This window comes from Leuciscus leuciscus (assembly GCF_965113295.1).
Source record: "Leuciscus leuciscus genome assembly, chromosome: 11".
In the NCBI taxonomy this organism is placed as follows: domain Eukaryota; kingdom Metazoa; phylum Chordata; class Actinopteri; order Cypriniformes; family Leuciscidae; genus Leuciscus; species Leuciscus leuciscus.
This window is the reverse complement of record NC_138735.1, coordinates 20,927,276-20,942,119: the sequence shown is the minus strand read 5'-3', so window position 1 is coordinate 20,942,119 and position 14,844 is coordinate 20,927,276. Positions and strand designations below refer to the sequence as shown.

Here is a 14,844-nt window from a genome sequence, read left to right as displayed (position 1 = left end):
ATAAAAATACATTGCGTAGTTGAGAAGTAATCCATTTAAACTATTTGGAAATAATATGCATTATTTGCTATAGAATATGCACACATTCACTTTCTGGTATGAATTACATGATTCATGTAATGGTAGTATTTTTTTTAATTCAAAAGAACAAAATTTGATGATAAAGATAAGTAATTGGTATCACTGGATATTCCCACAGTAAGCGATCTTACCCCGAATGTGACCTCATGCGGGCACTGCTGGCCTCCTGTCGGCAATGGCATGTCAGTCAGAGCTGGGCCATGTGTGGCCCTTGTCTTAATCCAGATCTGGGCCACTCCAGGGCCGTCATTATTTGCAGTATGTGGGCCGAGGGAAAAGGGGTTGTGTGCCCCGGAGCTGGGCCATAAAAACAGTTATGTGGTTTGCTGTCAGTTGTAACTAGTTAATAAAGCTACTTGCATCTTATCATGCTTCTTTCACAGTTACATTTAAAGCGGTATGTTGGAGTTCACACTTGTCTTATGTGAACAATAAGGTTCGCCACCTTTGATTTAATTTTCCATCTCAGTCATGTTGACATTGACGAGCGCTGTAAGACCGCTGAGGGAGACCAGTCTAAAAATATTACTTTTTACAACTTTTTTCATCCTAACAACAAACAGAGTGGTGTGTAATGGAGTGCAGCAGAGCAGCATCAAGAATATCAAGGATAGGGGGAGGACAATTTGACCATTTCTAATTATTGGACGATTTGACCATTTCTCAGTGTCTATGATGATATTGGCCCTGCTATGAGCTGAAAAGACTGAAAAACAAAGATATCCTGAGAAAACCCTTGATTTTGAAAGCGTGGTGCCGGTGTACAAACATATGGAGCACCATATGGCCAAATCATGTCTTGATGCCCATTTAACAATAGAAAATAATAGTAAAAAAAAAAAAAAAAAAAGGTCTGTAGTACAACTAAAATACTGCTTTTGGATTATAGTGACTTAACTATTATAAACTTAAAACTAAGCAGTAGTGAATGTTTTGTGCCTGGAGCCTGGAAATGGAAATTCACTGGTCAGATGTGACGTGAGAACCCTGTGTATACCAACAACTGTTTCACATGAAACTGTTATGACATCCAGCATATTCTAATCACTAAAGTTGTTGTATAATTGGTCAGCATACATCAGAAGGTCATATGAATAATGATTATCCATGGAGAATACATTCTTATGCATCAATATAACTGCTAAGCTTTTGGTTTTGTGTTAGATAAGGAAAAATGTCATGTTCAGGCCCTTGGTGGAGATTTGCATGTTCCGGATTTCACGCTCTGGATCAGCGCAGCAGATCTCTGGGTGTGTGAGTCAAACATGTATACTGTAATCCTTCTAGATACTGTATGTTATGATGGAGGACTCTATGCAAATGCATGCACATACCATCTGTTCGCATTAAAATGAAAACTGCTGTGTTCATTTTGTACACATCCACCTGTCTTGTAAGGTCATGTCTTGTGTTTCCTGCAGGGAGGTAAGATCCATTCTCCAGGTCTGAAATGCACTGCTGTATCTCAATGTGTTGAAGGGTATATGCATTTCAATGCATGTAAAAAATAAAGCAATTTACAAGACGACCCAAATGCTGATAAGAAGGCTGTGTTTATTCTACATATTACCAGGCTGAAATTGAATGCCATGCGCTTATAGCATTACGACTGCAGCATTGAGAAATAATAATGGCATTGGACAGTTTTTCTCTTTAGAGATGCAACATTAATAGCTTTATAGATTAGATTTCAATTTTTTCATAGTGGCCTGTTATGCATGTATCTAGTGGACTGGAGAATGACTAAAGGAATACAATACTTTGTGCTGGGATGAAAAACAAATCATGAATATTTCAGGATGCTCTAGACCAGGGGTTTTCAAACTTTTGATGCCATGGAACCCCAAATATGATCATCCTGAGGTATAATAGCTTTATATTTATCCATTCATACTGTACAGTATGAGTAAGATTTTCCCCCCAAAATGATATAATGGGCTTTTATATTGTCAGTGTTTGACTAAGTATGATTAAAATGTCATCTGGAAAATGTTTGCTTAAATATTTGTCAAGTTGACTGTGTGCCTTTCTTATCCACTGTACTAGAGGACTGTCAGAAATATTTCAGTTCAGTTCAAATTAATTTGCGTAGCACTTTTCTCATTCAATGTGTTTAGAAATTGTTAAACATATTTAATAAATGTTAAGTTAGCACATTAACATTGACAGCCCTAAAAATACAATTTGTTAAACATATTTTATTTTATTTATTTAATGGATTTGAATATAATTTAATTAATATGTTTAATGTAATTTTTTTGTCGTTTGTTTGTTCATTTGTCTGTTTGTTTGTCAGGGACCACAAGGGGAAGCTAAAATTACATTCATTCAGTATATTATGTTATATAAAAAGATATTTAGAGAAACCCCCGTTTGAAAATTAAGGGTCAAATGCCATGTTTGGCAGATGCCATCTTGGTCAACAAAAATCTTTTAGGTATAATGAAATCCGACCAAGACTACATTAATAGAGATTCCCTTGTAATGTGAATAAAGATGGTTTGAGCCAGCCACAATGTGTTTTCTGCAAATTTATCAACTGCTGAGAGCATTAAACCATTGAAATAAAATTTTGTATAAAACAGATTTGGTAAAGTGTTGGATAAAATGTAAAATCTGGGTCCTGAAGCTAAACCAGCCTGGAACCACGACTTGAAAATGAACCAAGGTTTGCATGCTACTTCAAGGCTTAAAGGAATGAGCAAATGGGAGTAGAACAGAGGAGGATGAATGGTGATTGAGTATTTGAGAGTTCGGGTGAGTGTGCTGCAGGGAATTTAAAGGAGGAAAAGCAAAAGCAGGTGGGTGTTGTGGAGAAACAGCTATGGGTGGGTTTATTGTGACAGCAGTGTGTCAATGATGGTTTTAGTGGAGACAGGCTGAGTTGTGCAGGCAAAATAAAGTGATGCGCCAGCGCACCTGGGCAGGGACCATGGGTATGGATGAGATATAAACTCTCTCCTCTCTTGCCCGACAACTGCCTAGCACAGCCTAGGAGGAGGGGACGGGAGGGAGGAAGAAAGAAAGCATGCCGGTGTCACTCTTATGGAGATGTTTCCCTCCAAAGGGGTGAGCGTAGCCTAGCGTGACTGTTTGCACGGTGTGCATTGAAGCTGCTTTGACTTTGTGGCTCAAGTGTGGGCCTGCAGTTGTCTGATCAGCTGTCAAACTACTTGAGTGCAAAGTTTGTTGACATGTTGCTCTGTTGAAGCCGAAAACTAAGAGGTATCAAACCTTGGCTATAAAAGATTCACCACCTCTCTTTTCTTTTTACAAGGTATGCTTCTCTTGCAGCTGGATCATTTTGAATGTGCTCCGTGTTTTTGGTTCCAGTTTAAATTAATTGTCTCATTGTTCCGTGTAGTCAATGTTTGATGGTTCTATAATTTGTTTCTCTGAGTTTTCTTTTGGATTAAAAAATCAATACAAGTGGAGCTGGGGAAGGTGGAGGTTTCTGAAAGCGTGCTGCAACTGCTACAGTAAACGTTGACCAATTATTTTGAAGGTTGAGCAGTGAGCTCACTGGCTACTGATACAGCGGGAACCAATCAGCTGTGCCCTAGTATAGAGAATGATGTGATTGCAAGCAGATTGAATTATTCGGTTGTTAAGTCGTGACGTAACCACTCTCCGTTAATACTCTTTCCGGGTCCAAAGTCCAGGTCCTCTCTACCGCTTTCGCTAGTGTTTTGGTTATTATTGAGTGTTTTTACAATGCCGCAGTGCTGTGTCCCGTGTCCCGAGCTAACTCACTTCAACCTCGTAAATCTTCTTTTTCATTGATGCCTGGACTATACCCTTAATTATGCCACCTGAGTGATAAGCTACACTAACCACTCTGTTGGTGTTAAAGGAATTTAAACCATTTTTGACCGCCAAGGGTGCCTCACTAAAAAGGACGTGATCGTAAATACATTTACAGGTTCCACCATTGTTATTTCTGGACGAGAGGAGCGCTTGGACCCGGAAAAGGCTAAACGTCACGCGTGACGTCAGACTTAACAATCGGATAGACTTTTCAGCCTGTGCCATCTAGAGTTTCATGACAGACCTTTGTATTTGTGCTGCTTAATCATTTTTTTTTTGGAAACTGAGGTATTGGTTTCAGGATTCTTTGATGAAAAGGAAAAACGTATGTTTTTGTAACAATGTAAAAGAAAATATGTTTGTAACAATGTAAACAACTTTACTGTCATATTTGATCAATATGATGCATCCTTGCTGAACAAGTATTAACTTCTAAAAAAATAAATAAAACAATACTGACTCCAAACTGTATATAGTATATACTTTACTTAATAATTTATTTATTTAATGTAACGTTTAGCAGCATCATGATGTGAAACAGGTCATTTAACACGGTGTTATTCACATTAGTGTTATCCTCTGTTACCCAGTTTAGCTCATCAGCCACTTTCTTATCTAAGCTTGAAGACTAAAGGATCAGGCCTCACCAATGAGCTCAGACAGCTGGCTCAGAAATGGACCACATATCAAAGGAACAGCAATTACATGTCAGAAGCCTTTGGCTAAAGACGCCTTACAAAAACTACAGTGTTGAACAGCATTTTATGTGACCTGACTGCTATGTTAAAGAATGATGACGAAGACACCATTTTGCCATCTTTTTTCCTTTGGGTAATTGTAGCTCTTTGCAGGGTGACGCGTGACTCTTTCCAGGATCTGCTCTCGCTGTTTGGTTTGTTCTGGGTTGTTTATTTGTTGCATGCGGGCGCTTGGCTGGCTTCCTGCAGCATTAACACAGGGACGGAACTCACAAGCCGCGTGGGAAGGAGGCCAGTGTGGCTGCCAGACTTCCTGCCCAGAACCAACGCTAAGACATGCGCAATATGCAGGGAAATGATTGGAAGAGGAGAGCAGGTGGAAGAGAATGAGATCGAGAGACACATTCAGCCCACTCATTTGGGTTTCCATTGTCAGGTCGGCTGTTCTGAGGGAAGCATGGAGCTGTTCATTGATTTTTGGGATGATTCTCATGTCTCTTGTTATTTAATATATTACTTGTTTGAAGTAAACATAAACTCAAAATCGATGTGGTTAGTGTATTAATACACATTGGTCTTATTATGTATTTAATCAGTGCACATTATTCTAAAGAAAAAGAGAACGCTTCTCGTTGTAGTATTTTATTAAAAAACTCCACCTTTGAAATGACTTTGCAAGGCCAAGTCCACTTATAGTCCTTCTGTAGTCAATAATTTTATCCCTTAAAACTCATCTTTGCACAAATGACATATTTAAATGTTTTTTTTCCTGTGAAATAACATTTCTTCATGCCTTGAAATAGCTTGAATGTAACTCTACACCCTTGCTTCATTTAGTATACTCGGATTCATGAATATGCAAATTATCCCCGCCTCCACTCACTCACACAAGCTCAGAGATCCACTTGGTCGGTTAACTTTGCTGAAGTAAACACTGCTCAATGGTATCGCTATTTACAACGTCGGACACATAACGGGAATTAATATGATTAGCCTTTTGCTTGACTATGTTATCAAACAGCTAAAATGTGTAGCTATTAGCTAATGTTACACAAACCATTTTCCCGTTTGCCATCTCTGTCTTCTAAAACAACTGTGTGTCAGTGGAGAAACAACTCAGAACGTCCGTGGAGAAAGGCATACAATTCATCATAACATCGTAATATACATAATTCACCCGCTTTATTTCTAAATCTACCTGATTTTTTATATCAACAGAAAAATATACAGAGATAACCCTGCTTCGCAGCATAAGTAATGATATGCGAAAGCCTGCGCACACTGTACTGTGTGGTTGGTTTACAGTGTTGCTAGCTGAGCAGAAATACAAAATCATGTTTGGCTTGGTCCCCTGAAAGTTGCGTTGGATTTTCTCCTCCGCGTAAAGGTTAAGAGGCCCATCTGTCACTGTTTTCCATGTTCGTATAGTTAGTTTCTGGAGTAAATATATAGGCTATAATCTGTGTGTTTACATATAGCTGTTTTAAATATGGCGGGTGCTGGTGTGTCGTGTGCGTTCGGACAATCCGCGTACTCTAACGTCACTGATAGTTCCTATAATGCTGGTTTAGACCCTACTCTGAAGTAGGAGCTAAATTAGTTCCTCCAAAAGAGATCCTAGAACTAAAATTGTTCCTAGTTCCTGTGGTGCGAATACGCAGACATCCGGGTACTTCTGCCAATAGTTCTAGGAACTGTGAAAAGGTTCCTCCAGAGCGAAAGCCCTTATTGTTGCAGATCCGTGTGGATGGGGTTCGCTTTGACAATGTTGTACACAAAAAACGCAAAGGAAAAATGTTTCAGTTTTTAGTTGTTACCAAGTAATTTACTGCTATGGAAAAGAAAGGCCACTTTTATTTAGGATCCTGAATTTTATCCACAATTTCAGATTTTATTTGATCAATTAATTAATTTGTGCATAACATTACAGAAGTAAAATTGGTTGGAAAAAACCTGCAAGGCCATTCATAATATATTTTTTTTTATTATAATATTTTTGATAGTGTACATTCAAAGTGGCTTCCACAAAATGTCTTTATCTTTGATCAATTAATTTGCATTATTACTGAATTGCTTGACGCCCCTGGTTGTAGATGTTTATACTGTATATTGACTATACCAAAGCTTGCACTTGTAGTTATGAATTTAGAATCAGCAATAAACTGTGTTCCTGACAGATCAATGATGTCACAGGTGGGCGGTGAGTCACTATCCTGGTGGAATGTCAATAATAAAGGTAGGCAGAGCATCATATTGACCTGTCATATTGAGAATATATGATATTTTGTTTTTTCCCTTGCCTCGCAAGACAGAAATGACAATAAACCAACTTTACGTGACTAGAGAAGACTTATACCAGAAGCCTCGTCTCTTGCGCCTGCAGCCTGTGTCTCGGCGTTTTCTAACTCTTTCTTGCCAGGTTGGGCAATCAGACAGAGGATGCATAACAACTCCAAGGCTCAATCAGTTCCTATTCACTGGCCTGCCAAACTGCTCTCGGGTTCAGGCTGGAGCAACAGCGGATTGTTTGCCAGTAAAAGTGCCAGGCGTTGATGAGACAGAGGCACATCGACGGTTACAACCTGGCAGCCTTATTTTAGCCAGGGTGACAACGGGTCTGTCTGCACCTTCTGTCAAAATTTCCAGCCCCTCTCCCAGATTCTCAGTCTCACTTTCTCCATTTTTATCTCCATGTGTGAGTTTCTCATTCCGATTCCGTCTTTTGTGTGCCTGTCATGTTATAAAGGCACATCAGTTTATGAAGTCAATCTGTGTTCAACTAATCCACCTTGATTGTCTTGTCGTCCTTATATTTCTGGATTCATCCTTAATTTTTTTCCCCTTATTTCTCTCTCTCTCATATATTCATATATACATATATATATATATATATATATATATATATATATATATATATATATATATATATATATATACACCCCATTAAAACTGACATTATGAGGTTGACAAGTGTGTTTTAAATAAATGGTCTCTGGTCTCTGCAGTCTGGCTTTCCCTGAACATGGTTGGAGTTATTTGGGTGGGAAGGCTGATGGATGTATGTTGTCAGTCTGCATTTATAATGAGGCATCAAGCAGCTTGTTAGATGCAATCAGTAGCTGCAACCCATGAACCTCATTCGATTTGCTGTCATGTAGCATGTTATATCATCTGAGACCCCTGATGAGAGAGGCTGGGGGAGATGATCATTTTTAGAAGGGCTTGTTCACCTCTTCCATTTACAGATAAAGAACGCCCACTTAGCATCAACTTAGCTCTTGGCACACTGACAATGTTTATGGCCTGTTTCCCTTTTGTCCAGCTACAATCTCGCTTTCAGATCTGCTTCCATCCAATCAACAACTGATGGAATAAAGTTCCCGCCCCACAATTTTTCACTCATGTGTGCTGAAGAAATGCTGAATACTGAAAAAGTCTGTCACTGCTATGATTAAATCGCGACTTTAAGCTCTGTTCCAAAAACTATCCTCACTTCCTACTCCCTATATAGGTAGCTTTCCTTTTTGGTATCTTAACTGCAACTGTATCTTAACTTGAAAGCTTATGAATGATTGATTTGGAACACTTAACTCCATACGTCACACAATTAGCACTCCACACGGGTGTTACAATTGATTATAATGAAGTTTGTCATTAGCATGTTGCTAAGCTAACAATGGGCACGGTAATAAACAGACAAATGCACAGCAAACAAACAAAAAAGACATTTGTACTATTATGATCCTTTTCTCTCACTTGGTCAACCATATTGGAGATATTTATTCAATGAGCCCCCCCCCCCCCCCCAACCACACACATAAAAAAAAAGTGTGTTTGTGTTTAGCTGACTGAATAATTCGATCACATAATTTAAAAGAAGCCACACTAGCCCTGTAAGTGTTTCAGTAGATCATTTGTATCTTGTATCCTTGTGTTTACACTCCGAAATGACCTTTTAGACTGAGGTCTAATTGGATAATGTACGTTTTAGTGAATATCCGCTCTGTTTATAGAAAAAAAGGGCAAAGGGCAATCCACTCCAGAGGCAATCCACTCCAGAGGCAATCCACTCAGAGATATTTCAATGCACCATTTGCCCACACTCATAATGTACCCAGGGTTTAGAATATGGTAGCATTACCTTTACCAGGGCAAACCGCAGTGAATGAAATGAGCTGTATCATTGAAAGATGCGGCAACACATTACCCAGCAGCACACATTTGTTTGCATGAAAAATCTGCTGAGCCAGAATGTGAAGATGAAGAAGGAGGTGCCAAAAACTGCAAGACAGCAGGCAGTAGGAAAAAATACAGCTCAAAAGAACAGTTCTTGTGTTAAAGCAATAGTTCGCTCAAAAATGAATAATGTGTTCTGAATGTTTTTGCTCAGTCTTATCATGTCATTCCATCCAAACCTGTAGCAGACATTTTGAATCACTGTTTTCCAAAAAAACAAAACAATGAATGGAGCCTGAGAGATTTTAAGCTTCCAAAAGGACTCAAAATTACCATAAAAATATCTTAAACATAGATCATATAACTTATGTGCTGTATTCCAAGTCTTCTGAAGTCACGTGATAGCTTAATAATAGCATAGTCCTCCACGTTGCAGCCGAATCATTGTGTCAGTGAGTCACAAACAAATAATTTACAATCAGTGCAAGAGTTGGACTTTGCATGGCAGGTATCGCTTTGCAGATCTTAGTGTTGTAGCATGCACCCACAAGACATCTTTGCACGATGTCTGGATAAACTTCTGAATTATTTCCATGAGTCTTTTATTCTCGTGGGTGCGTTGAGAAGCTTTGGGGTGAATTATGTTAGCATGTGTGAAGGGAAGAGTGGAGGAAGGTAAACAATGTGGAAATGGTAGTTTAAGGAGGCATAATCTGATTTTCAGAACGCTAGGCAGAGACACGCTGTCGTGTCAGATGAGGCAAGTCATCTTTATTAACAAGGGAACAAAGTTGGCAGGCTTGGCCGCAGCCGCCACTGAGTGTGACAAAATATCCAGAGATTGTCCTACATAACCATTTATCTTGATCTGAGTCCAGCTAATGCCCAGCACAGTTATTATTTGGAATCTGTTCCTAATCAATACAGATGCTTCATTGGTTGTATCAATCATGTCTTTCTACATCCTGACATTTGCTCATTTGCAGCTGTAAATAGACCGTGGGGGTTTATGAAATAACTAAGGCATTAGACTAGACTGAAAATGCCTGACTATTTGCTTTTGGAGGATTTCACTGTTATTAATCTAAAATGTGTCTCTTGCTTATTTCATCTAGATCCAAAGAGGTGAGGGAGGCTCAGACTCTCAATATTCAAATAAATCCTCAAACTTACCTTACTGACTCATGATCCAAACTGTATATTTTTGATTTTAAGGTCATGAAATGAAAAATCTGTCCTCATTTACTCACCCTCATGTTGTTCCAAAGTTGTAGGCCTATGACTTTCTTTCTTTTGAGGAACATAGAAGATATTTTGAAGAATGTTTGTAACCAAACAGTTTTGGTTCCCATTGACTGCCATTGTATGGACAAAAATACAAAGGAAGTCAATGGGTACCAAAACTGTTTGGTTACCAACATTCTCCAAAATATTTTATTTTGCATTCCACAGAAGAAAGAAATGCACATAGGTTTGGAACAACATGAAAGTTAATAATTATCTAGCATGCAGTGTGTAACTCTTCAAAAGGCAAGGTGTAGGCCATCAGAGAACCAGATCAGTCTTCTTTGTAAACTAATCATTTTAGGATCGTTACACGTTTTCTTGTATGCTCTTAAATATCATTCACTGAGCACAGCAAGTTTGAGTCCAATGACGAAGAGTTGCTAATAAATGTATTTTGTTTTCCCCAGAAGTCATGCCAGTTCCAGAACAGCCTGCTGAAGCAGAGAACGCCACCATGCTCAGCCCAGGACTGAATGCTTCTAATGGGGATGGATCTGAGACTGAGACCACCTCTGCCATTCTAGCCTCTGTGAAAGAGCAGGTAGGACTTTTAATGTCCACTGTACTACTTCAATCACATTTTGGGCACAAAGCCAGACCTTTTCAGAGGAAAAGTTGAATTCTTTGCGGAACTGTCCGTGACTTATCAGGAGACAGCGGTTATCTGTACACATTTGTCATATTAACTCATGTGCCGGACCTTTTCTGTACACTTTCTGGGAGACGGGCGATTAAAAGTGGAATGATAAATGCAAGAAAGACAATTTTGTATGACATTGAGTGCTTGTCAAAAAGTAACTGGGTGGTATTAAAGTTAACATTGTAAAAGATTACACACATGTATAGTTATATGTAGGTTAGTAGAATGTAATCATATGTAGATATATATGCAAAGACTCAAAGTTAATTTTTACCGTCTATCTTTTTTTTTTTCTCATATACACTACTGTTTAAATGTTTGGGGTTTGGGGTCAAAAATACAGTAAAACCAGTAATATTGTGAAATATTATTACAATTACATTTTTTATATTTTAATGTAAAAAAAAAAGAAAAGAATCCTTTGATGTGAAAGCTGAATTTTCAGCATCATTACTCCAGTCTTCAGCGTCACATGATCCTTCAGAAATCATTCTAATATGCTGATTTGATGCCGAGCAGGGATGGGCAGTATTTCAGATACATGTATTTAAAATACGTATTTGAAATACAAAATACTATTTTGTATTTTAAAGCCTTTGGAAAAAATCAGATGTAATTTGTATTTAAATACATTTAAGATGAGTATTTTTGTATTTTCAAAATACATAAAATACTTTTTGCCAGTCAACCTCTTTATCAGGGTATTGATTTTGTGCATCAACTAGTTCAGACATTCACTTGCTCAGCATTAGATCAGTGATTTTTTTTTTGATTTTTTTTGGAATAAGGTGAGAATGTCATGATCAATTCTACTTGTTGATTAAAGTTAAAATAGTGCATTATTCACTTCAGTTAACATGAAAGAATAAAAGAGCAGAGACAAGTGGGAAAATAGCGTAAGCCAATCAGTCTTGACCGGTTGTTTATTTTGATCAACTAGCTTGTCAAATGTGTTTAAAGCATTACTGCATGGTAGGGCTGGGTGATATGACACTACGGGCCCTATCTTGCACCCAGCACAATTGACTTTGTACACCGATGCATGTATCATTCCTATTTTGCACCCGCGCTCAGTAGCCTGGCTAACGTCAGACCAAGTCTCATTTGAGACTTGGTCTGGGAAACACATGTTCATTTTCTCGTATTTGAGGCGTGGTTTACGAATGCCCAGAGCCGTTTATTGGGCGCTATGAATGTCTATCAAATGCGCCTGTACGTAGCTCATAGTCAATCGTTTCAATTATACCAGATGACATGTAGAGTGACAGAAATTCGACGAGGAAAAAGACGATGGGTCAAAGATTTATTTGTACACGATGGCGTTTAGCGAATATTACCGTTTGTGCAAGATAAACATGAGGGTAGAGGTAACGTCGAGTCTGATGCCATGTTGGATCCATAGATATAAACAAACTGCTTCGGTGTCGTCATCGTCTTGCTGCTCCCTCCCCGTTCTGTGATTGGTTCCCTTTTTTAGGGGAAAATCTGGTCCATGGTGTCCAGGCTGCCTAGCAGCGTGAATAAAATCGCGCTGCGAGCAAGGCAGCATCGGGAAACCCAGGCTACGCGCTCAGTGGACTTCAGGGGAAATCATTGTTGTGTCCATGAAGATGTGAAAAAATAGGCATAAATCTAGCTTACACATTTACCCAAATTATCATACGCCTGTTTAACCGAAGCTAATCTGGGTGTGTTTCTCCATCCCCAATGTCACTTCTCTGTGTTTTACGGCCCTGACGAGAACGTCGCTCTCCTCGGCTGTGAACCGCTCCTGGCGTGCGTCTAGCAAATCCGCCGTTATAATAGCAAATCCGCCATGGAACAAGCGCGCCTGCTCTTAAAGGGAATGTGAGATGACGCTCTGATTAATTATTTATTTTAAAAAAATCAAAAGAGTTTGAAATTCAGTCTATGCTGTGGAATCAAAACTGATATGGAGAATTGTGAAACCATGATATTGTTACTGTGAAGTAAAATTGAGATTTTGGTCATATCGCCCATCCATATTCTTTTGCTAATTAGCAGAAAAGGTTCCCACAGTTTTACATACAATATTAATAGTGTTCACCACAAGTAATAGACTACATTGTAACCAGAAATAAGTATATAAATGGCTGCTATTTTGCATAAGTTTATTTGTAATTGCCAGAAAGAAAGAAAGAAAGAAAGAAAGAAAGGGCAGAGATGAGGTTAGGAATGATAAGTCAGTAGGCCTATGTAGTTTCTTCATTCACTGTGACCTATCCCTGCACTGGATGGCCAATTTCACAAGTATTTTGTGTATTTTCAAAATACAAAATACTGTATTTGTATTTAAATACATTTTTTCACACAGTATTTTGTATTTGTATTTAAATACATTTTTCCACACAGTATTTTGTATTTGTATTTTAAATACATTTCCATGTATTTATGCCCATCTCTGATGCCGAGAAACATTTCTTATTATTATAAATGTTAAAAACAGTTATTTTTGTGGAAACTTTGATACTTTTCAGGATTCTTTGATGAATAGAAACGTTTAAAAGAACAGCATTTGAAATAGAAGACTTTTGTAACATTATAAATGTCTTTAAACTGTCACTTTTTTTATCAAATTAATATGTCCTTGCTGTATAAATGTATTAATTTATACATAGATAAATGTAAAAAAAAAAAAATCATACTGACCCCAACAGTATAGTGTGTCTAATATATATAAATTCAAAATAATAAAACAATGATTTGGAGAGGCCAGAGGGTTATTGAGTTAAAGCTCAGGTGTGACATTATTAAACCATTCAAAGATCAGCTGCTAAAAGATGGAGGAAAAAAACTTAGACATTAGGTGTGGGAAAGTAAGCTGTAGGAAAGTGACTGTGTGTGAAGATGAATGTTTGACTGAGGAAATGTTCCTGAGGACAAAATGCAGAGTTGCCGCAATGAATGCAAATTGAGAGACGGAGGGGGAAATCAGAAAAATGCCATAAAGTCAGAGCCTGCGGAACTGTTACACCTTGGGAATCTGTCTTGGTAATGATTTAATTGACACTACAGTATGCAACATATAATAGTATGTAATTTGTATTTGATTACATTCTTCTTGTTTGCCAAATCCCAGCTCAGCAGTAAAAGGCCACCTGTGTTTTACTCGATGATGGATGTAGTTCAGGCAGCCATTCCCATCCCACCTGGAACGGGCCCGTAAGATTGTGCAGGTGGCTATTCGGCCCAGTCCGTCACAGAAATTAGCCATTAGTTTTATTCATACACAACGAGTTCTCGCTGAGTTGCATGGAGTACAGACGGCTAGCTCATCAAAGCCTCAAAATGTTGATGGCTTCATGTACTGCTTTAATAAAAGCTACATTAAAATCAGAGGTGCTGATGCAGTGTTTCACCGAGCAGAACTGAGCATCTGTACAACGCAGTGCTGGGGTTTCATGGTAGATTTGATTAATAAACCTGTGTATATCTGTGAGGCACTTGCTGTGAGGAGGCTGTGTAAATCAATGATAGTAATGTTTGGAGACTCTCCTCTCTCTCTCTAAAGCCCCATCTAGCTCCAATAAGCCACCTGTAAAACATCTTTGCGCAATTTGTAGGTATTGCCTTTGTTTCAGAACGTGGAGAAGTAGGTTATTTTAAAGTTGGTAAAGCAGTGTTTAACACTGTAATGCGTGGCATATGAAATAATAGTCAGAAAAATAGATTTTATTACATAAAACAAAAAAAAAACTTGGGTATTCTTGCATATGTAAATGTTATGGGCAAATTGTGTTCTAATAAATAACAGAACTAAGTTTTGTCTATTTTATTGTTTTTGACTATTTTAAAAGCTATAATTTGTGAAACCTAGGCTGGCATCTAGCTTTATAGTTGACAGCATGCATCTCATCTCCACTGTTGTATCCGACTTGGATCAGTATTTGGTCTTGATGCCAAGAGCACTGATTCACAGAAGTAGCAAACATTACCAGCAGTTTTTGGGTGCTTGGTGACATTTCTGCATCTTTCGTGGCATAGTAAATTAGATAAAGTTCTCCTGTAGTCTACTCCTATGTTATTTTATCATTCAATTCATTCACTACAGACATACTTTAACTGACTTCAAAATTAGCAGAGAAAAGGACTTGAAATAACACATTAGCCTACACTGAAGACTGCATATTATTG

The 14,844-nt window shown here is 38.2% G+C and overlaps 1 protein-coding gene and 1 long non-coding RNA gene across 2 annotated transcripts in view; one reads left to right on the top strand and one right to left on the bottom strand.

Annotated features, from left to right (window-relative positions):
- Positions 1 to 14,844, top strand: part of ctnnd2a (catenin (cadherin-associated protein), delta 2a) — a 287,583-nt gene that overhangs the window by 11,116 nt on the left and 261,623 nt on the right. Inside the window, exon 2 of the mRNA XM_082184574.1 lies at positions 10,457 to 10,590. Coding sequence (XP_082040700.1) covers positions 10,462 to 10,590 — 129 coding nt within the window. The 5' untranslated portion in view covers positions 10,457 to 10,461. The remainder of the gene's footprint in view (positions 1 to 10,456; positions 10,591 to 14,844) is intronic.
- The window catches only part of LOC309509781, a 667,378-nt gene that overhangs the window by 586,334 nt on the left and 66,200 nt on the right, over positions 1 to 14,844 (bottom strand). The gene's annotated exons all lie outside the window — the stretch shown is intronic.